The sequence below is a fragment of the Sinohyriopsis cumingii genome, chromosome 10 (assembly GCF_028554795.1).
Source record: "Sinohyriopsis cumingii isolate HCF-2022 chromosome 10, ASM2855479v2, whole genome shotgun sequence".
NCBI classification, from domain to species: domain Eukaryota; kingdom Metazoa; phylum Mollusca; class Bivalvia; order Unionida; family Unionidae; genus Sinohyriopsis; species Sinohyriopsis cumingii.
In genome coordinates, this window is record NC_142970.1 from 115209894 (window position 1) to 115235479 (window position 25586).

Consider the following 25586-nt stretch of genomic DNA (forward strand, 5'->3'; position numbering starts at 1 on the left):
TTTGAAAATTATAAATGCAGCACGTCCTGCTTTCATTATCTTATTTAATAGAATGCGTCTTTCCGAAATCAAGAAATCTTCGATGTATCATATTGTGTTCGCGTGGCAGTTCTACTTTTTCTTTGCCATTGGTTAAAGAGAGACAACTATCTGTATGTACTTCTATGTTTAATGGCTGTAACATTTTTCACCATCTGATATATATATATATATATATATATATATATATATATATATATATATATATATATATATATATATATATATATATATATATATATATATATATATATATATGTAATGTTATGCTATTAAGGTTATTAGGACAGAATACATCTAGATGAATAACGGAAATTCCATTAAACAGTCGATTCATCTCTCCATGCACACTATAGATTTGCTTATGTTAACCTTATTTAATTTCCATTGTGTGTTAAATTTATTTTTTAATTTTTTTTTGATTATATGCTATGGGTAAAGTAAAATTGTATTGCTGACCCTGTGCAAAATCAGTGGCAGTTTTGTAAACAACATTGTTTACGTTTTTCCTACAGTAGGATAAATATCTTTGGATTATTATCTTAAAGGACATTGTGTTTACCATTTTCTTTATTATAAATAACAGGCCTTCTAAATTAAACCAGGATTTTATTTTGAAAACATTTGGAACCTTCTGTAATGAAATTGTCCATTAGGTAATATTTTTTATTATTATAGAAAATGCTAATTTTGACTTAGGTCAAGAAGATTAGTTTAAATTCGTTCTAAAGCCTCTGCTGAAGAAACCATAACGATTTAAAGAACTACCGCCCAGCTTCTAATCTCCCATGCACCAAGACAGATAGCGGAAATGTACCCACTAACGGGAAGAAAATCGTATTGGGAGTATTCTCATTCATCAACTGAATGAGTCGACACTCCCCCGACCGTTAGATGTTCAGTGTCTGGTACATCAAAAATACACCCTCTCTCTCACACTGAATTTAGAGCAGGCACATAGGCAGACGACCGTACATGATCTTATCAGTGTTACTCATCAACACACATTCACAAAAACGACCATAATCTGACAATCAGTGGTTTGCAAAGTCCGAATCGGTAAATGAGAAAGAGGGCGGTGGCTAAACAAGATGTATGGAAGTGGCAATAAAAACGGAAAGAAGGACAGGTTGAAGGCAAACTTGCAGAGGATGAAATAGTAGTACGATTGTACCCACTGTATTTATACCATGCTACAAATATGCATGCTAAGCGAATTCCAAAGTTATTGCACATATTTTATGCACAATGACAAAACTGAGTCAAAAGGTGTCACAACAGATGTTTCGTTTGGGGACTGTTCGTTCATGAACTTCTTCTTCTGCAGATTCCTCTTTTTGTGAATTAGAGCATATTTTTGATCAAGAAAGGAGAAGATCCAAAACACAAAACACCTGTACAAACAAACATTTAGTATGACAAACTAAACCTCACACAGAACTCTGTCTCTACAAATTATGTCAAGAATCTAGATCTACAATTAATTATGACAGTAGAATAAACGATTTTTAAAAAATCACTCTTAGCTCAAGAATACCTGTTCTAGAAATACTTTGAATTAAAGAAATATTTCGAGAATTGTCCACTATGCCAATAGTTATGAATGGAAGAGACTATGTAAATATCTGGAAGCGTGGATAAGAAGAATTAGGCCTCATTACGTGTTAAGAGGACCATGTCAAGATAGGAACTAGCACGCAAATTCAGATCTATTTATCTAAAAGTGAACAAGTGTGGTGTTAAAATTTTCAAAGGTTTAATGAAGTCTTGAAATCATAAAACAATGGACCAAGGTCACAAATGCATAGTCAAACACATGTGCGCACTTGATGGAAAATGATGTTGCATCCAAAACATAAAATATCTGCATAAGGATATTAATTTTGAGAACAGAATAAGAAGTTCCCAAAATTCTGCCCAATGTATAATTTACATTTCAGAAACGTGTCGGTCCACTTCAGGAGAGTAATCACATCAAAAGCAGGATAAAAATGATTAATCAAGACTATTGGTACATCAAACTATTCAAACACTCTTAGGTCAAGGACAATTAATCGTTATGACCAATTCTAACTTTGCCGTTAAACTAGGTTCCCAAGGAAGATTCAAAAGAGAGAGGATTTATTTAAGACCTCGGCATCGTTTGAAATCTTTTAATTAATAGTATTGTTGACGGTTACCATCGTATGGGAAAATAACGAAGTTATGATAACCTTTTGCTGATGATCTGGTGTTATTTATGCTGATATTGAAATATGCTAATATTGAAACAACGGTTTTTTGTTTTACTTTGAAGTTGGATCACATCTTTTAATATTGCTATAATGCGACAGGATATGGATCTTACTGTGTTGTTTAAGTATTTAAGTATTTATTTAATGGAAATTGGACAGAAGTTCAAGGTCTTATTTATGTCATTAGATATAAATGTTAAATTCCGTCACACTCTTACTATACTCTTACATATATTGTATTATATCTTTAATTGAGAACTGATATTAATTAAATAACAAAGTCCCCAAACATGGTTGACGACCTTATGCATGACGAACAACAATATAGAAAGACATACCAACCCATACAAAATGTCAGAGTTTTCCGTATGCTAACATAGTGACATAAATTACAGGTTGCTCATTTGTATTTGAAAATTTCGAAGACGTTAGGAGTATTCGTCAGAAAAAAAAACAAGTTCATATTTTCTGAAGCAAATGTAGTAACCTTTTTAGTATATACTCATTTTGCTGGATAATAAAATGAACAGTTCTATAAGAAACGAAGTCACTGTATTGTGCTGAATTCTAAAGTAATCTCACAACCGTAGTTTAAAAGATACACAGTAGCATTATTCATGAGCAAATATTATCGCCCATCGACCTTTGAACATTGTACCGTATCGCACGATCGGTCATTCGTTTAAAACAAAAATCTCGTTTTGGTCCACTTAAAATTTACACTTAGGGTCATATTGTGATTGAATGGGCCATGAAAGAACTTTTCAGAATGGTCTGGTTTTCTAGTTTGTCTGGAATGTAGTCCAAAATACAGAATAACAACTTCCTTCTTTAGTTGCGTTGTTACGTATATTTGATTTAATTTATATTTTATTTAACTTGTGTTTGATTTGGTTTGCTATTTTGTGGGTTTTGGAGTCTTTTGCAATGTAATTTTGTTTACTAAGAATTTGATATTCTCAAGAAAATTCAGTTTGACCTGAGTTTTTCTTTAGATACTTAATAATAGAAACACCTTTTCCTATTTTTGACATAGTTCATGGCCTTGATTGAGGGTCAAGTAAAAAAAAAATCTCGGAGTAAAATGATTGGTTCTTATCAAGGACTTACATGAGCTATGTGACTTTTACATGTAAACATGATCACGTGATCCTGTTTCGCAATTAGGCATTTCCAAAATTGCGAAATACTTAGTTATTAATAGTGCTGTTTAGAAAGAGAGAGAGGTCTCAGAATCTGGGCTTTAAACACTTGATGTCAAATTGTTATCTTCTGTTGTGATCAGTATTGAATTTTTTGAGTTTTTGAGTTTTTTGTTAATTTTTCTTCATATTTGGACTCTAAAAGATTAATTCGTTTTTCTGGAAATATTATTGTATTCATACAGAATTCTTGAACAAGGACATTTCTTGAAAATTTTATTTGGATTTCCAAAACCGGATTATAATTTATTGTGTTTGTACAAGGAACTGTAGACTTCAAACCAGTACAAGCTACATCATAAATCCATCTTGGATTATTGGTCGGGTCTCGAACTTGAAATAATTTGAACATTTTATTATTAGGACTTCTAAAATTTTATTCGTGGATTATTCTTGGATTATTTTTGGATTTGATTCTTGAAACCGTAAGTTCTTGCTTGTTTCCGTTTTTGCAATATTTTTCAGGGAAGTAAATTATTTGTTAAATTTGTCAAAGCTTGTTGTTTTCACCCTTTATTGTGTTGCTGTTTGTTTGAGCCTTAAAGCGTAACATAAGAGCATTTTGTTTACAAATTAATGATTGAACTGACTTGGATTCAGTAAGAGGGACGTGATAACTTTTTATGCTATTTTGGATTGGTTTTAAGAGAGTAAATTGTTGCGTTTCTACAAGGAACTGTAGACTTCGAAACAGTTAAAGCTACATCATACGTCATAGCCTTCCATCTGTGATTCTTCGTCGGGACTTGAAGATGAAATCAGTAAAACATTTTATTAGTAGCACTTCTAAAATGTTATTCGTGGATTATTCTTGGAATATTTTTGGATTTGATTCTTGAAACCGTAAGGGTTCTTTTTTCTTCTTTCATTTTTACATTTTTCCAGGGAAATAAATTATTTGTTAAAATTTTCAAACCTTGTTGTTTTCACTCTTTCTTGTGTTACGAATTGTTCGAGCCTGTACACGTACCATAAGAGCATTTTGCTTTCAAATTAATCACTGAACTGACTTGTAAGATGGATTCATTTTTTTGTGCTATTTTTGATTGGTTTTTAGTCTGAACCATAATATTTACCAACAAATCTCCTAAATAAGTGTTTAAATGGTCAAAGTGTAAACACAATAATATGCCATTGTTTTGTGCAAACATAGCAGTATGTCATACTGTGTTATTATTTTGTTCAAACATAGGAATATGCGATTCTGTAGTGCAAACAAAGTATTTTATTGTGTAGTGCAAGCATAGTAGCATGGTATAATGTATGTTATTATGTAGGGAAAACATAGCAGTATGTTATACTATATGCTATTATTTTGTGCAAACATAGGAATATGTTATTGTGTAGTGCAAGCTCATTAGTATGTGATTGTGTAATGCAAACACAGTAATATTTTATTGTGTTGTGCAAACATATTAGCATGCTAATGTGTAGTGCAGACATTGCAGTATGTTATTGTGTAGTGCAAATACAATAGTATGTTATTGTGTTATGCAAACATATCATGTTAATGTGTAGCGCAGACATTGCAGTATGTTATTGCGTAGTGCAAACACAATAGTATGTTATTGTGTAGTACAAAAACAATATTATGTTATTGTGTTATGCAAACATATCATGTTAATGTGTAGTGCAGACATTGCAGTATGTTTTTGCGTAGTGCAAAAAGAATAGTATGGTATTGTATAGTGCAAACACAATATTATGTTATTGTGTAGTGCAAACATATCAGTATGATATACTGTACGAGATTGTTTAGTGCAAACATAGCAGTATGTAGTGCGAACATGGCAATAGTTTTTTGTAAAGTGCAAACATAGCAGTATGTTATTGTGTAGCGTAAACACGTGTGTATGTTGATGTGTAGAAAAACAACATTGCAGGATGTTTTTTGTTGTGCAAACGTAATAGTATTTCACTGTGTAGTGCAAACATATAATTCTTTTATTGTGTAGTGGAAACATTGTAGTATATATTATTGTTAGTGCTCATATATATATATATATATATATATATATATATATATATATATATATATATATATATATATATATATATATATATATATATATCGTTATGTTATTGTGAAGTGCAAGCATGGCTGTATGTTATTGTTTAGATTTCACACACAGGGGAAGCATAAACTATGAAACGATATATAGTTTGATCATTGTATCAGGGTAGAAAAAAATCAAAGAGAAGGGAGTGCACATAAATAAAAACAGATTTATTTATGTATTAGCTCCCCATGTGAATTTAACGAGGCATGGTGCGCCGTCTTGCATGCCGTAAGAGACTGCTTATGGGGTAAATTATTTGTTACGAGCTGCCGTCTGGGATCGTGCTTCGCCTGAGACGTTGTTTGATTTTTTGAACGAATGCAGTATGAGCTGAACAATGTCTTTTTCATGCCTTATTTATAGTTTGATTCTTTGTGATTTGTCACACGATTTATCTTTACTTTTTGAGGGTTTATGCCTCTGTGGGAATTGTTGGAAATGTGTTTTGAATTCGTTATTTTTAACTAGCCTTTACTCTGAACTATGTAGTCAATACAAATAAACATAGTTTAAAATGATTTAGTTAGTGTGGTCCTATTTGGAACGCTTAATGGATTGTTTGAAAACAAACTGGTCCCGTCAGTACAAGCAAATATAGCAACATATGAAATATAACACCAACTGTTAAGCTGCATTCTTCTCAAATGTACCTTTAGGACATTTGTTTGCAGTTTATTTCAACATTTTTACATAACAATTGAGTAATTCACTGGATCCAGCTGGGAGTGGCCCCCAATCACTAAGTGCGACAGGGTAATGTTCTTTTCGCACTCCTGAACTATCATCTGAAAAAAGAAAAGAATTTTCCAAATCAAGACAATGTCGTAAAATATCACTATCATGACAATGTCGTGAACAATCGAAATCAAATAATAATGTCGTAACAAAATCAACATCAATCATCACAATCTCGTGAAAACTAAAAGTTTAATGTAAAATAATATTTATCATGAAATCTCTAAAATTCAATAACAAGACAATATCGTGAACAAATTAATATCATGACAATATCGTTAGACAAAATGGTAGAATCGTCTATGATTTTATGACGAAAATAATATTTCTTGTTTGAGGTTTTAAAGATGACAAGAGGATTCATTGTAGACAATATATGTTCATTTTATAAAGAACGCCAAGATTTGCTGATGCCCGCTTTTTAACAATAACATGGTGGCTAAACAATAATTTCTATGACGAGAAGAAATCCTGCGGTGAAAATATGCAACCTAAACAAAAGTAATGAAAAGAATGAATTGTTTCCGATTCAGCAATAATCAATATTAAATGCAAATGGCAAGAAATACAGCTCCCTTATTGAAACAGTGTCAGTGGTTTAAAGACAGCTCTTAAATTCCATATTTGCCTTGGTCAGCAAAATCAGGTATGAACATGTCCATCGGACTACAAGGAATGGTAAAATTGATGCAATAACGATGCAGGTAAGGTCGGCATTATTCGTATATACAGAAAAGGGCCAGTTCTATAAAATTATAAATATTTGTTTTTAAAGTTGTACAGAAGATGGCGATTGTTTGAGAACAAGCAATGCCTGGTGCGATCATGCTATCACAAAAGTAACAGGAGAATTACAATTGTTCCCACGTCTCAGAAACTCTAAAGACAGTTTGAGCATGTACACATTTAAATCAAGTTCCTGCAGATTTAGAAGAGTGGAAATGAACTTTTAAAACATAATTTATACTTCTCTGTTTCAAGGTTCCAACATAAGAAAAAAAGTAAGAGTTTTTTTTTATAATAAAAAGATAATCAGTCGGCTATACAAAAAACTAAGTGAATGATTATGTCCAGGGTCGAAGTCGTTATATTCCGATTGCGTGCTAAGTCTGTAGTTCGTAGTATGTGGCATTTCGCTTTAATATGCATGTATTTCGAATCATATCTAAAACAGTTGATCACCTTAAAACCGTCTAGCAGACAACCGACGAATATTCCGGCAAGTCCTCCATGACTTGAATATTTTCCATTAAAGAATGTGGCGACGGGCGTGTATAGAGGGATTTTCTCACATACTGACATCACCTTGGTAATGAAAAATATTTTATTATATATTTAAATGTGAAATATATAGGCGTAGGGAGAAAGTAGTTTTCATATTTTTTAAATTCTTATAATTTCACATGTGAAAAATATATCCTGATATTTCCACATGAATAAACTATATTGTTATAACTTCACATGTAAAAATATACAATTTCCCATCATGCCACGCGACTCTTGATTGTTTGTGTCTACAAAAGTTGTACCTTATAGAGGAACAAACGAATACTTTGCGAGCTAGAAAACATAAATAGAAACTGCCTTCCATTTCAGACAATTAATCTTTGAAAATAATTTGACCAACGATGAAGTTATTTCCTCTTACTTCCCCTTACTTCCTTGACAGCAGCGACAAACCTGCTGTGAAGCATTGCCGAATCGGACTTGCATTGTTTTCATATAGGGTCAAACAGTTTACAAAATGTCACAAACATAATGTACTGCGACAAATTAGGTCATGTCAATCCTGCCGCTTTCTTCGGTCACGTATATTTATGTTGTAACAGTCTAGGGGTTTTACTTGACCAGTAGATGTCAAACCCTGTCGAGATTCCGCTAGAAGTCATATGTTTCCCCTTAATTCCAAAGACTTATATACAACTACTGTTGTAAACTACAAGGTTCCAACGTGTTCATTCTATAATAATTTTACTCTAAGTAATGCAAGACCATAGATCTCAGAACTTCCAAAATGCCAATCAACCGCATATCTGCGTGATTTTTCTCGATTAAAGTTCCGTAACGTACCCCTGTCATTTTACGCCGTAAAACTATACAACTCTTCTAATAAAGGAAACGTTCTGTACTTAGCCACCTTAGGCCAGTCAAATCATGGTTTAAGCCACATTTCACCCGTAAAACTGCATCACATTTACCACAGTGACAACAATAAACGGGCCCTGCTGACCACAGAGCAGTCCCTTCTAGTTTATTCCGTTGTGTAATATACCAATCAGTCTCCAATCTAAATACTGCACGTCGAGTCACACGATCAATGTACACAACTCGATTTTATTAGTGACTATTGAAAGACAATGACACTCGTGTGGCTCTTACCTGAATTCATCAAAGGTGAACCATGGCATCATCGAAATTCACTAACTCTTAACTCCGTGACGTTTGCTCCTAGTAATTGGGAACTTATTTCGGCCTGAGGAATATCTTCCCAGGATCGACTTCCCATAATCAACAAGTAATCAAAACAATCTAAGAAATCCTTAAAACAGAGCGATGTTAACAAATGCGCATACTCCAAATTTATTAAAATATGGTCAGGCATCACAAATGAGGTGAATTTAAATAAAGGGGATGGGGGTGAGAGTAATTTTCGAAGAGTCAGTTTAATCTTGAAGTAATGTTGGAGAAAACAAAGCTTTCTTTTCCCACTCATTAAAATATAAGGTTTTTGATACCACACGATGAAATATATCCGGTATTAACGTAGGAAAAGAAAATATCGTCTATGTATATGGTCTTAAAGATGAACAGATTTATATGTAATAGTCTACAGTGGTGCTGGTCAGCTATCTTACAATTTAGAAATTCTTAGTTTTCTTTTCAAAACGGACCAGAAATTGTAATTTTAATACTTACCAGAAGTTCTCGTGTTAATGCAGACGATAAATTGTCTTCTTAATACGGTCAATAAGTTTGTGTTTGCGAATGAAGTGATACTGTATTCAGTGCTTAATAGTTTGATTAAAAATAGCATAAATTTAAAAGATATACATCAAGAGGCATTACATGCTTGTGGGGGTGGAGAGAAGCCAAATTACAGAGGTAAGGTTATATTCCCGAGAATATGTGCCACAATTAAATAACACCTTTACCGATACTCAGACGCAATATTCGTTTGTCCTTGGAGTTATTTTAAATCATGTGAGAACTTACATCTGGACCTCTTGTCCAGGAATCCGAATGACTAGAAACGTTGCACATATTTATAACCAAAGCTTCTGGTGCCATGTGATCAGACGTTTCCGGATGACAGTTTCCTGCCAACGAATTAGCTTGCCTAATTCCGTGTGCCAAAGTTCCAATGGTAGGCACTTTCATGCATGTGTAGTGGACCGACACTATTAAAATAATAATATCATATAAGAGATAACATAGCAAAATGGTTTAGAGTCTGTATGTCTCAACGGATAATGTTGTATCTTCCCTTGTCTTTTAGCACAAATCTTTCATTGTCATCGGTAATGTTTATATTGTAAAAGGCTTATTGCAATAAAAAGCGAAATGAAGTTTTAATAATAGGAAATGAAGTGTTAATATATTATTATTATTATACGAAAGCGAAATGAAGTTTTAACCATTATATATATATATATATATATATATATATATATATATATATATATATATATATATATATATATATATATATATATATATATATATATATATATATATATATATATATATATATATATATATATATATATATATATATATATATAAAATTTACTTTCTTTTTAAGCACAACGCACCACTTTTAGGAGAAAATAATTATATATTTCCAAAGTTTTCCTATCGCTACGCTTCTTCCTTTGCACCTCCAGTACTCTATTTTTTGTGTCAGCCCAGGTCTTCATTTATGGAACATTTATCTGAATTGAATGTGATTGATGCTGAAGGGAAAATGGTGTGAAGCAAATACATCCATACACTAAAGGACCAAAATAATATTTTTTGTTGCTTTCAGAGTCATATTTGCTTAGCATAGATATTAAGTATACAAATGCCTCCAGAAAATAAAAATATATTTAGTTTCTTATGGACGTGTAAATAAGTCAAAATAAAATAATACTTCATGCTGAAGACAAATGAGAATTGAAAATAATTGTTTTCCCGTTATCGGACCATTGTCTGGGTGATATGATGTAATTTCACTGATCTAGCAACGATAACCGTTACAAATGAAATGTTTAGAAGAAAATGACTGATGTAATGTAATAGTCAAGAACAGAGAGCTAATTTAAATCTATTTGCAAAGTAGTCAAATATAATTTTCTAGCTATCGTAACAAAATGCGTTTAAACTCCATGCGTGTTCATTCAGTAGAGAAAAATGTATAATTGTAAGAAAAAATATAGTTTTCACTAAAATCAACGAATATCGAAAATATAATTGGGATATTAATTGTTGGTAATATGCAAGCAGTGAAGGTCAACGTTTGAAAGAACTATACTGACCCATCCATGTATTAATGAATCACAGTGTGTCTCGGTACCATAATTTTACAATATTTTCCTTGATCGATTTAACATTAGATTATTCCGAAATTGATAAGATTTCGAAATAGTACGCACTAGAAACAGTTGGTGTTGGGCTCGTGATTGTTGGCGTGGAATCTGTAGGATGCAGTGTGGTGTGAACACTCATAGGTTCTGTAATTGAATGAAAAGAAAACCAGCGTTACTATCTTTATATAAAGTAAGAATTTCTTTATCCACGAAACATTACTGGAGTTTCAAGTTATAGTTTTATATGTATATGACAATAAACGACTACATGTGGTGATGGTTGGTATCTGAGTTAATTTTCAATGAAGACACATACATTGGAAAGTTATATATATATATATATATATATATATATATATATATATATATATATATATATATATATATATATATATATATATATATGTAATTACTTGTTTGATTATGGGAAGTCGGTGCTGGGGATATGAGCAGCAGAGGGGGCGAATCGGACATTTTGTCCAATCGTTATTTTGCTTAATTATTACTTTCTGCACTCAGCGGAAACGGTGTAGTCAGCACTGGTAAAAAAAAAAACGACGTCGGTCCATCCTACACGATGGTGACGTCATTTGGTTTAATTAACACCTTCTGCGCGCCGATCCCCAGCGTCGTCAGCGTCCGGTAAGCACATCGACGACCGCGTCGATGTCATCGCCCCCTCTGCTGCTATGATCTTACAAACAGAGTGATCACTAACTCCTCCTCTTGCAGATCAATTAGGTTATTTGACTGATCGGTAAGTCTGAAATTAATTCTCGTTAAAAGCCGATTATGGCATCGCATATAGACCGGATTAATCGGACTCTCAATGATCAAAAATCCCGGAGGGGCTGTTGGTGAAAACGAATAAAGGATATACCCCTGTTGAGCTTGATTTGATTGCTTGGTATCCACCTGATAACTCCCTTCGATAACATCACACACTAGATTGATCGCTATCACTGATGCGATATTTACGTTGTATGGAGCAATATGCCTACCACCATCTCCGTTATCGTGTCTGAGGATAGTTGATGGGGGGGTGTCCGCGGGTGGATTCTCAGGCCATCCTAGTATGGTTCTTATTGAACTGTTATAAATATCAACCATATACCCCGGTGTGCTTATTTCAATCGTCGACGATAACGTCGGTTCATGAACCGTAATAGCGATTTTTGATTCCTTTCCTGTGATCGATTTTATCCTGCGTTGAAATTCTTTATTGATTTGCTCTATTTGGTATGACCCAGTTGGTATTGTAACCTCCTCCCAGTTTGGGGTCCCATCGGGTTTATTTGTCCGTGCAAAAACCAGCGAGTTATTAGGTTGTTGTCCGTTAAATGCGTCCGCTCGGATATTAGGCCAACTGTGATATACTCGCAATTTTGCCAGCGCTATTTCCTTTACTGGAACCGGTGATGGGAAGTTCACACTGAATTCGGGTTTCGTTGATGTTATCGATATCATACTTGTTTGTACCGGAGTGGTGTTCTCCGCGATCCGCTGAAGTAATTGAGACAATTCGGGGTTCAGCGACATTATTATTATTCGTTGTTTTTAGTGTCTAATTTTAACAACCAGGTGGTTTCGGCTTCCAGTTGAAAATCCTCGATTTTTGACATCGCGGAGCTATATAACTGGACCATCGTGGAGAATTCAACATCGGATACGAACAAATTATCAATCGATAACGAGATCAACCCGGATAATTTCGAGTATGCGTCGGATACTATTTGATGTTTTACTGTATACTCGTTGAGTTTTTTCTGAAAACACGATGATATCTTCCTAGTGATTGCGTTGGCAACTCCAGCAACTGTTGTCATTGCGGAGACAGCGATTGGAACAGCGATCGGGGTTATCGTGGTCACCGTGGATAAAATAACACCGGCGCCAGCTACTATACCCGACACCGAGTACACGACCGCGTCGATGGCGGTTATTTTACGACGGTATTTTTTTATTTTTACACGGTATTGTTCGGAAAGCGTTTTCAAGTTCGCGGAAAATTCTTTTGCGGTATCGAATCGATATTGATGTGACGTCGGTGATACCTCTGATTCAACTTCCTTGGTGGTCATTTTTATTTTAAAAGGGCTAGTGTTTTTAATTACTTAGATTCGCTGCAAATTCCACATACCATGTAATGTTTGCCCGGGCTAGATTTCTATCAACGGCATAAATTGTAAACTGTTCAGTTGCGTTCCTGTCTATAATTGTTGATATTGTATTGTTAAACCCGGATGAACTCGACGATAATATATTAAACTGCATCATTGAAACCAGTGTCAATCGATAAATACCCTTAACAGTTGCGGTAATATTTACTGTATTCTGTGTAGGAGTCCAATCGAATGATCCATGCCGAATTGTGTATACTGTGTTGATGATGTTCTCATGAGGGATTTTTATTTTTTCGAATTGCTCTGCTACTCTCGGTAGTCCGTCTTTAATCGCTTCAACATCAGTTTTAATCGTTCCTATTTCCTGTATATGCGTGTCCACATCTTTTTTGTTCGCTGCAACCCTAGTAATGAGTGTATTTATTTCCTGTATATGCGTGTCTATACTTTTTTTGTTCGCTATAACATTAATTTTGAGTACTTCTATTTCCCCTTCATGCACGTCTATACTTTTTTTGCTCGCTATAGCATTAGTGTTAATTGTTTCTATTCTCTGTCTATGCGCGTCTACATTATTTATGATCGTTACAACATTAGTTTTGATTGTTTCTATTTCCCGTGTATTCTCGGTCATACTTTTTTTGTTCGCCGCAACATCAAGTTTGATTGTTTCTATTTCATATGTATGCACGTCTATACCTTTTTTGTTCGCTGCAACATCAGTTTTGATTAATCCTATTCCCCGCCAATACGCGTCTACATTTTTTTTGTTCGCTTCAACATCAGTTTTGATTGTTCCTATTTCCTGTGTATGCGCGTCCACACCCTTTTTGTTCGCTTCAATATCAGTTTTGATTATTCCTATTTCCTGTGTATGCGCGTCTATATTATTTATGATCGTTGTAACATCAGTTTTGATTGTTTCTATTTTCCGTCCATGCGAGTCTACATTATTTATGATCGTTGCAACATTAGCGCCGATTATTTCTATTTCCCGTTCATGCGCGTCTACACCCTTTTTGTTTGTTGCAACATCAGTTTTGATTGTTTCTATTTCCTGTCCATACGCAGTGATATCATTTATAGTTATTGTGATTTCATCCGGCTTGGTATTTTTTTTACCAAGGAATTTATCAAAGTTGTCATCGATCCTGTTAACATTTTTTCGTAACGTGTAAAATTGGCCCGACAGCGTCGTAAACTCCAAAATAGTATTTTTTATTGTTGCAAGATTTGGTTCGAATACTATCGGGTACCCAAAAAATCTATCGATAGTTGTTTTCACATGCCCTTCGAGTTCGATTATTGATCTATTCAACCTTATACCACCGTCTCGGATTAATTCTATCATTCTCTCTATCTCCACTATATTTCGACCCGGTTTGAGTCGTCCGTCGCTGGTATACAGCGCGATAGTGTTCTCGTCGGCATCACGCTGTCGTATTAAAACATCATTCAGTGACACATTACCGGATTTCAATTTACCCTGGCGGTCTTGAAATACAACTATTTCATCTGGGTCAACACTGGTTAAGTTCAACGTATCAGCGATTTCATCCTCAATTAGTTTTTTTATGTCATCGGTGGCGGCTGTTTCCGTGGATTCTTTCAGCGCCGAAACCGATCGTCCCCAAATATCAATCATTATTATTGTAAATGTTATTCTCTAAAATCCGTTGAGCTTCTACGACCCCACTAGTGTATTCGTTTACAACCACATGAGGTGGTTTTCGCGATGATGAAATCGCCGCAAGTACGTTCAATACCTCACGGCCACATATCGGTGGGTCACTTAATCGCTGTGTTGGCAGCGTGGAATAAAAAACCCGGGCTGAACACGCCCGGATATACCGCATGAATTCGTTTGGTGGGGCTAACCCGTATGAATCAAAATAGACGATTGCACGCGGATCAATCGCGTACGCAACCCAATGAGTTCCCGCTCCGGAGGACCCATCGAGGTTAATTATGCCTGTTTCAGTATTCCTTGGGGCCGCCGGTAATTGATCCCTCATAAAAACACCTCTGAAGTTTTTTATCGCTAGCGCGTTTGCGGCGCCTATTAAATCAAAATTAGACATGGGAGTCGTTGACTCCCGAGTCAATAAACGGTTCCTGGTAGTCTTAGACCCTTTCCCGAGTACCATGAATACGGGGTTCCCGGTAGTCTTAGACCCTTTCCGGCCACGGGTCGTTTTTTTTTGTAACCTTTCCCGGTTGCCTTCTTCAATGCCATCCCCGCCGCGGTACCAACGGCTCCTAACGCCGCCGCCTTAGCCACTGCTGGTGCGGCCGCGGCAATCAACGCTGGAATCGCAGCTAACAGTGGAAATATCCCACCGGTCCTTTCCATGTTTTTAATTGCTGCGGCTGAAAAATCTATTTGAACACCCTTTTTATTCTTCATCGCATCATTGAAATGTTTTATTTGACGCGCCGTCAACGATATCTTATGATTACCACCTGCCATCTGTGACGGCTTCAGCGTTATTGTGGTTCCGCATTGTTTAGCCGACTTTGATCGTAATTTCTTGACTTGACCATCAGTCAACTCTACACTGACGACACTATACGACATTTATTGTAAACGCGTTTTGTGCTTTCAATTACATGTTTTCCACTGGCGCATCAACGATTCTCATTCGTCCACCAACGCCTTCTAGCAGCATTGATTTATCGCTGAGAATGACAGCAACCGCTCTATAATTAACACCACCCGGGGCTATACGAGCTCTGAAGTGTATATCAACGACGGATTGTCTCGTTAAATCAAGATGTTCCAGCGAAAAATAATAAATCGGATACAGGTTTTTAAAATCAAGTTGTGATATTTGCAAACCAGTGTCGACGTTTTGATCACGACCCATATACGACAGCAATCGATGATACACACGTGCGATATGGTTGTCGCCGTAATTAAGCTGTATATCCTCGGATGGTTCCTGTTGTCCGTTTATTCTCAGCGAAACATCCCTGACTCCTAATTGATCAAATATCATATGACTGCGTTCTTGACTGCCCAATCGTTCCCTATTCTGTAGCGCTATAAAAATATGACGCGGGGCTGAAACACCCTGTTTTGACGCCAGGTGCCATGTAAACGTATCGGCGACGTTATCCTCTTTAGCATCAGTTGTTACCGCTAGCCAACTCAACAACGATTTCCCTCCCTGTTCCATAAATGCTAACAATCGTGCTTCCGTGGTAACTGATGGAGTCAACACCGGCATCCACAATGCCATTTTAGTTAAAACGACTTTACCGGCAGCGACGCCAGCAGCATGCCATATTGCATTGTTATCATCGCCCCTTCGCGTCAGCGCGATTGTATGCTTAGCCCCATAGATAACTTTTCTAACATTTCTGCAGAATCCAAATATGTGATGGAGTGGAATCGCGCATGAAAACTGCCGGCGTGGTCTTTGCAACATCCCTACTCTTGTTGCGAATCCTAGATTGTAATCATTGTTGATACTCTTTATAATATTGAAATTAGCGCCTGGTCTTGCTCTGCGGTCTGGATTGGCTGCTTCAGCCTGTGGGTCAACTGCGGTATCTCTTTCCGCCAGCACGTTAACGTACTGAAGATGGTCAGCGTTATCGGTGGAGTCCTTTGCGAACATTATAGATGGGCCCGCCGATCTTGTATAATCATCCGAGTATCTCGCCAACCCAATTATCGTTGTTGCAACATCAACCTCGCGTTCTATTGATTCAATTTCTCGCCCGTCAATAAGATATCTGGCGCTCTCAAATAACGCCATGATACCGTTGTTGACGAAGCCAACTCGAACACGATGGTCATCTGCGTATGGTGCATTATCGGCGGCATTTGTCACGAGTTCTCCCTCGATTTCGATAAACGCTTCACACGGCAAAAAATATTTACTGGTATCTTGGACTTGAAGTTCAATTCGCGATCGTAGGTCAGGTTGCGCTGCATGATAAGAATAATATTGATAATCACGGACAGAATCATCCCTGTGCACTGGGGCGTCCATATCAAACGCGGGATCAGCGGTACGCGCAAACATTTTATTATTTATCATGTTGATGTTTTCAATTGCGATTTTTTCGTCGTAAATTCTTTGAATTTAAACCACTTCCCGCTATCGCGTTCATGAGCGCGTTGGTTGCCGCATCGGCGGATGGCTCAGCCATTGATGGCTTCGTCGCCAACGACTGAGTCGTCGCCAACGACTCTAATTTTTCTTCCACGGCGTTATTTATTACTTTACTGACATTTGCAGGCATCACTGTCGTTGATGGCATTACCGGTGGTTTCTGTTTTTTTCTCTTGGATTTCACCAATGACATTAGTTTGTCCCGCGCGGCTGAAAGCGCCTTTCCGGCAACATCTCCAATAGCACTAATTCCCTTATCACGAATAACATCAATAGCCTTCATCCCTAATTGTTTGGCTAACGGCGCTACTTTTGGAGCCATTCTTGTAAATAACCCCGCAATGGTGCTACCGAGACCATCTCCATAGTACGCGCGGTAAACAGGCAATCGCGAGTTTACCACGTAGACGAGTACTGGTTTATCATGGTTGTAGTGTATGATCATCCTTATTAAAAACACCAGTTTTCCAATTAATCATCCACGAGTTCGTCTATGAGCGTTCGATATGCATTAATGTCCATAATACCGCCTGCAAATAACCGCTTGCAAATATCAGCGGCCTCATTGATTATTTCCGGAGAGTTATTTCCGGCTCGTTTTCCTCCGATTAGTACCTCTAGCCGTGATATATCACTGAGAACACTACCAGGACAGGTAACGCCGTAGGATTCTTTACCAACAGAGTATCCTTTTCCTTTTTTTGGTGTTATACTCTTAACTTCCTTGTGGAATGCGTCGTAATCGGATTTACTACGATGTGGTAATGCATCTTTATGTTTACTCGCTAAATACACTATTCTTGCCCAGTCCTTTAACGACTTTATATTTTTCTCGTAACCGCTATTGATATGCTTCTTATCTCGTATGCTCTTAGCAAAATTGTTGGCAGCAAAATTAATTAATTCTTCCCTGTTGCTGAAGCCTCTAATTTCATCTATTGTGCTCTTCTTGAGTACAATACGGGGTATATTCCCCTCTTTTTCTTCCGGTATTTCTTCTTCTGGTGTTTCTTCGGGTATTTCTTCTTCTGGTTCTTTCGCAGTAGCGCCTAGTTCTTCCTCGTCGGCCATTGTAACATAAGGTTCTTGTGGTTCGGTTATAGCGAGTGGTGGTGGCCTCCGTGTTGTAGCAGCCGCTATTTTCGCAGGGAGTGTTTCTAAAGACCTTTTTGTTTGTTCGGTCTGAGCCGCTATCTTTTCAAGCGCACCAAGAACGGGTACAGTTGCCGCCGTAACATCTTTGGTCGCTTTAGTTACCGGGGCAAACAGTTGTTCGCTTCCAACAGTAAAATCAGTTTGCATTTGTTGCCGCGTTTGAAGTTGTTCTCGGACCCTGTCTCGTAACGGTATGAACTTTTTAAGCGCTGCTAGTCGCTCTCTGGCTAGCCGAGTAGTAAGTGATTCGCCTACCATTATTGCAATTGCGAAGCAATTTCTAATTTCTCGCCGGAGTTTTCGTCTATAATCCTTCTAATGTTTTTGATTTTACTAGAAATCTCCCGGCGTCGTTCATAAACACGTCCGAGTTTTTTTCGTATTATTTCAACGGCAGTGAATAGTCCAATGAATGCATTTGCGTCATTGTGGTACAAGTTTTCATTAATCGTATGTTGCAATCGTTTTATAAAAAAGTACTCGCGGGCCAGGGTAAAACGCCCCCGTTTCGACTGTTCGTTAATAATCTCATAATCGGATAATATTTTTTCACTGTCGAGACCATCAGATAATTCAATTCCTTGATTTTTTAATTTTGAAATCTCAGTTAATATATTATTGATGTCTTCGATATTCATTATTCTTATAAAACATCTTGTTTTTAAATAAAAAAAATGAAACCCCGTGTATCAATTCCGAGGTGTTCATACTTTGTTTTCTTCCGGAACGGACAATTTATTGTCAGCGCCGGTGGCCTTGTCAGCGCCTATGGCGCTGGTGACTTCGTATCTACATATGAAAATCGAATTCTATACCCGGTCTTTTTTGAGATTGCTGTTTGATATACTCGTTCTGCAACAAATCGTATTGAGGTGATACAAATGTCAAAATATTTTCCTGCTTCATTCATCGACTGAAATATTTTTTCCTCGTGAGTTGTTGTATCAAATGACCTTACGGGTTTTGCTTTCTTTGGGTATTTACCGGTTTGGCCTTTTTTACTATTTTCACTCTGAGAGACAGTTTGCAGGTTTGTAAGAGAATTATCAGTCTTATTACTATTAATATGATCAATCACAAGTCCATTCTCGATTAATCCGTGGAAACATTCATAGATGATTCTGTGACAGAGATATTTTTTCCCTCCAGCAGTAAACATCAAATACCCGTGATTATTTACGGTGCCAACTGGTTTCTTCAGTCTACGATTTCTAACAATGCCGTCGCGAGACGCCTCGTAATTGACGAGCACAGGATGCGGCTGAAATTCTTGGTCCATTTGTATAATAATACTATTTGTCTAATTTATTATTTGGTTTAATTATAAATCTTTCAACGTAGTCTTGGGGGATTTTGATGACGAAGTCTGCGGTAGGGTCAATGACGGCGTTTTTAATTCGCTTGTCATAATAGCGTTTTAGTTCCCTGTATCGCTTTCCGCCACAATTAATACATAACTGTGATTTTCCTCTTACACCGACGTGGCAAGCCAAGCACGGGAGAGGGCCAAGAGAACCATTACGAACGCTTTGTAAATGGTATCCGCAGAATTCACCTCTACATGATTTATTGCACGGGGTTGTCGACCCAATCATCAACCATTTGCAGTGATTCATTATACTATATTCTTTCATTTAAATACTTGTTTTAATTATATGGATGAGTTTGAGAGATTGGCAGCAATTAAGCCCCGGAAAAATATTAAGTTCAATCTCGATAGAGTCCTCAAGGACACACCAAAAGCGTTAATAAACGATAAAACCCTGTTGAATAAAATACGCGATTGTATCAATGAATTCAAGCGTGATGGCGCATCTCACAGTTGGTCAACATTTCGAATTGATGGCATTGTTGATGCTACCATGAACGACAACCGCGCAGCAACGATAATATCACAACTTGACGGTAAAAGATATTTCTTCAGAGTAAAATTCATTGTCCGGGTGAAATCAGGCGATTGGATCATACGTGATAAATTTGAACCGGTTCTCAGCGACAAGAAAACAGTCATTGTCAGCCGCGACTCCAAGCCGGGGTTGTTAACCGGAATTGACAGACCATACTATGAACGAGCGTATCCTGAAACAGCAGTTGTTTATGGAATATACCCGTTAAATAAGAAACCTGATATCGGAAAACTGAAACCGATGAAACAGTCAACGGGGATAAATTGTGTAGCAGAACGAATAATAGAGCATTTTACAAATGCGTGTCGAGGAAACAAATTGACTGATTTACGACGTAGCAAAATCAACCAGTGGGAACTAACCGTAAAAGAGCGTGGAGCGACCATCAGCGACATAGCGAGATTAGAAACATCGCTGAGATTTCCAATAACCGTTACAACGATAACCGGTGAAGTATTACACGAATCAAAGTACAAATCAAAGGGAGCCCCAATCAAAATTATTGATCATAACGAACACGCATGGACGCCCGCGATCACAATATTTCCACGGGATAGAACAGTAAAGTATATACCCGAAGAATTTTTAGGAGAACAATTCTCCAGGGATGGTTTTCTCGCGGAGAGGAAACTATTTGATGCTATTGCCTACTTGTGTAAAAACGACCCTGTATCAGTGTGGTTACTTCGCAGCGCTGAAAACGATGCGGATACCTTTGATCAGTTTGTAAGGCCAAACGGTGAATTATATCGCACTGAAGCATTTCACAACAGGATGAAAAAAACCGCCATGGAATTTGAAGAGCATGATGAACAACTGCTAACAAATTGTTTTACGATTCCATCGGTTGTAGCTCATGTTGCAGCAAGGAAAAATGCGTGGAGACCAACGCGCAAGGAATTTTTACCAGATGTACAATCCAGTTGTTTGGAATACTATCACGGTGGACTATGGAACACTGAATACAACCGCGACGCTATGATTTCCGTTGATATGGTTGCCTGTTATCCAGCGAGTTTTCTCGGGTATGGATCCGCCGCTGAGTATTTCAAACGATTTGGACACCCCAGACATGAAATGACTCGTGTTGCTATTAATGGACCACTGCCTGATTTTGATTTAACCGGATTCGCTCGCATAGTATCATTTGAATTCGCGGCAGGACTCCATCGCTGTTGCTATATTTGGATCGGTAGACACATAGCTGAAAAGAAGTGGTTGCCAATAGCGCTGCTACGGTATATGATTGATTGTAGCATGCTAGTTTCGTTGATTGTCAGCGACGCGATTATATCATACCGGGCGGAGACTGAAGTCTGGTTACCAGAACCAGAGCGTCTAGATAGCATAATTGATGAATCCAGAAAACACATTGATGCCGACGAGGAATATATCATCGAATGGTCCAGGAGGATATTCAACCAACGAAACCACGAGGCAAAAGATCTCGGTAGAAGAATAATTGGTAAGTTTACACAAGGTGGAAAAAACTGCGATTACAAACGATATTGCTCACGGCTGATTATAGATGACGCAGAATATGATTTCGTAATCAAGGACGCAGTGGCAAAAAATAGATACGTGAACTGCAAAACAGCTTTCTTGTCCAATGGAACGAGGTTGGGTACAGTTGTTACCTACAGCGATGGAGACAGCCCGGCGTATCCACATTTGAGGGCGTCTATGCTGGGTTATGCCGCTATCAATTTATTCTCGATGATAAATAGATTCCCCGATACCGCGGTTAGAGTAGCCGTTGATTCATTTTATATTGACGTAAAGTATAAGAAAAACGTAACCGAGTTTACTAGTCCGGACGAGAGTTGGGGTACATGGAGAATTAAAGAAGAAATACGACGCGATTATTCCCCGTCAGCAAATGTCATCGTTGAGAACAATTACCTACGCGGTGATAAATTGTCAGAATGGTCTAATGCACCATCGTGTTCTGATCCAATTTGTAGACACAAGACGGTTTATTTAAGCGGCTGTGGCGGGTCAGGAAAGACGACTCGGGCAATTGAATTATTTCGAACGCGGGCAAGTATAATCGTGCTTACACCGACCCATAGACTAGCGCGAGAGATAAAACAACGAAATGTTGACGCCGTTACTTATCACAGCTTTTTTCGATACAGCGGCGGTGAGTGGACTCCTGATCGAATGGGTGAAAAATTTATTCCCGACATTATCATCTGGGATGAGATATGTACTGTTTCGTTAGATACTTTACAAATGTTTCTTGAGTGGTTGCTGCGCGCGAATACAGCGGTAATCATGTGTGGGGACCATGGCCAACCACCACCATTTGTCGGCGAGGGTCCACATGATTGGTTAAAGGGTTTTGTGGACTATTATGAAGAAACCGATACTGATTACCGAGCACTTGATGAACAACTGCGCGAGGTTAAAAAACTAATCAGATTACAGCCGGATAGAATTCAATGTGAAATAATCCGCGAGGTGATTCCGGAAACGCCGTTAAATGAATTCTGGGAAACATGGAGACCAAACGATTTGATTGTAGCGAGTAGAAAGATAGTCAGAGACACACTTCAGCGGAAGTTGTTTACGTTGCATAAGGAAAAGTTTCCAACGCGTCCAGTGCCGTTATGTTATAGACCCGCGGACACACGGCGGCAGAACATTGAAGTTGAAATTCCAGCCCCGACAGCGTCGGGGGCAAAAAAACAAATTCTCGTGCTGAATGATATCGTGCTCGTTGATATCGGTGTCGTCGAGGACGCGCTACGTGCTGATAAATCCCCGTGGACGCTAGGATACGCAACAACAATACATTCCTCGCAGGGACTAACCATCACGGACACAATTGTTTGGATAGTTGATAATCGCATCGAATGGTCGAATCTAGTCTATCTTGCAGTGTCCAGAGTACGAAGGATAAATCAGCTTCGAAGAATTGTTATTGACGGAGTCAGTGACGGAGTCGCTGACAAGGTCAGTGACGACAACGACATTATCGATGCAAGCGTCATTAATAGAAAACTCTCGGGTTACCGCCAACAGGATAAAAAAAAACAGCGGCGTTTTGATATTGATGCCGAATTAATAATCTCGCTACGACAACAACAGAATAATCACTGCGCGAGTTGCAATTGTATAATGAGTTGGCGTTATTCGGATAAAGACACTCGCCAATTTACCGTGGATAGGATCGATAACAGTCTCGGTCATGTCAAAAACAATGTGAGGTTGACCTGTCTTGAGTGCAATAGACGCAACGGCGCTAGTTAAGACCACGTGGGGGCAATTGAGTATCGTCAGGTATCACTTGTAGTTGCTCGCGTGTAAATCCGCGCTGAGGAGCAGTTGAATCCAGTCTATAGATCGGTGGTCTACCAGTTGATCGTGTTATCGTTGATATGTTATGTGTGGTAACACTCCAAATAGGATCAGTAGCCCTTTTTTTACCGCCTTCAAGCTCTCCTGGTTCATACAGATATCTAACAGTGACATCGCCGAGAATCGGCTTGGAAACGCTATTTATTTTTGATTTTCCGGGTATATACTCGTATTTAATCGCGTCGCTGGGCTTCATGTTGATTGCTCGGGTAATCTCGTTATTTAACGCGGCAATTACGCCTGGCAACCTTTTGACCCATTCACGAGATCGTTTTTCTTGGATGAATTCCTTCGCGTATTGATATCCAAATAACCGTTCAGCAAGAGTCCGATTGAATCGTTCAACAATTGCCTGATCACGATGTAGCGCAGTATGACCTCGTCGTACCGCGACGCTATGATGTTTCAGCGTTGATAAAACAGCGCCGCGAAATTCACTACCAGGATCAACTTGTAATAGATTTGGCCAGCGCAGAGGGCCTCTTCGATAAATTCGCCCAAACGCATCGGCTACTTCAGTTGCTGACTTTGTTTTTAACGGCTCCGCTTGTTTGTATCGACTCGCAACATCAACTATGGTTAGCGCGTATTTGTAACCGTTGTCATGCGGCAGAAATAGTATATCAGCCTGATGAACTTCATTAGGCACGCCGACATCAAAGCGCGAGAAGTTGATTTGTTTAGGCGGTGGTAGATAAATTTGCCATATAGCCTGTTTGGATAACCAATTAGCCGCAGTGGCCCTCGTTACTTTTGCAGCGCTTGCAAGCTTACCAATTGCGGCCTTCCCCTTCCAGTATCCTCTCGGAGAATAATAGATGGATTCCATCGTTTTTCTTGGATGATTGTTATTAATTACCAGCGCCAATCATTAATTTACCTTTCATAGCCGATTTTACCAACCATGAGGCCAATTTTTCTTTGACGGATTTATCAGGAATAGCATTTAGCGCGTGAATTAATTTTATATCCGCGATATGACGCTGTTGCAGATCGCTACTTTTGTAAGCAACATCATGAGCATGACACGCCTTATCGATAGCGTTTATTGGATACTCACCGGGTTTGGGCTGATTTTGATCATCGAGTCTAATATCTAATCGTGTTCCGGGGCCACAGTAGTTATATCCTGGGAGGTGTTTTTCTCCTGGATACTTTGCCCACGGTGTTCCGGGGAGTTTTGCCGATTTGGCTGCAATATCACCTCCTCGCTTTTTTTAAAAACATCTCCGGGTTTAATAGAAATAAATCTAAATTTCTTTGTACCGCATTGTACACACTTGCCAGTAAGCGCCGATCTGTTATTTCTTGTCGTAACGGTTGTCATATCATCTGTGCCAGTACGTACTCTACACTTCACACAATATAGATCCATAATTTATGTATAGAGATATGAATATAATTGATTTTTCGGCGACTAAAACAAGAGAACCAGTTAAGCATGTTGCAGCGTTACCAAACTCGATCCGGATGATTATCATCGGACCATCTGGATCCGGCAAGACGCAATTGTTACTCAATTTAATAATGAGATGGATGAAGTGGGATAAGTTGTATTTGGTTGCTCCTAGCGTAGATGATCAACGATGCTACGAGGTGTTAAAAGATTTCAACGAGAATGCATCAGCGATCGCTAAAAAAAATGTTATTGAGTTTATTACGGATATCAATGATGCACCGGGTATTGATGATATTGATGGCGACGTTAACAATCTAGTCGTGTACGATGATGTTATGTTAGACAATCAAAAAAACCCAGCTAGGATATTTTCCAGAGGCAGGCATAAAAACACTGACGTGATATATGTCACTCAACGATACACTCAGATTCCAAAAGTAATTAGAGACAACTTTAATATTCTTGCTGTGTTCAACGGCGTTGATACACACACGCTACGAAATATTTGGCAGACATGGTGCGGCGGTGACATGGACTTTAATGTTTTTCGAAACTTTTTTAGTCATGCTCAGTCGACCCCACATGGATTCGTAACGATAAATTTACATGATCCTCGGACACGATATCGTATCGGACTTGACCAAATATTCGGTTAGTTGTAAATAATTTTCATTGTA

At 37.9% G+C, this 25586-nt stretch overlaps 1 protein-coding gene across 1 annotated transcript in view; it reads right to left on the minus strand.

Annotated features, from left to right (window-relative positions):
• Nucleotides 1-6195: 6195 nt before the first annotated feature.
• The window catches only part of LOC149791067 (uncharacterized), a 50183-nt gene continuing 30792 nt past the window's right edge, over nucleotides 6196-25586 (minus strand). The window contains exons 12-15 of the mRNA XM_089971456.1: nucleotides 10905-10982; nucleotides 9484-9668; nucleotides 7453-7575; nucleotides 6196-6320 (exon numbers count right to left, since the gene is read on the minus strand). Coding sequence (XP_089827582.1) covers nucleotides 6222-6320; nucleotides 7453-7575; nucleotides 9484-9668; nucleotides 10905-10982 — 485 coding nt within the window. The 3' untranslated portion in view covers nucleotides 6196-6221. The remainder of the gene's footprint in view (nucleotides 6321-7452; nucleotides 7576-9483; nucleotides 9669-10904; nucleotides 10983-25586) is intronic.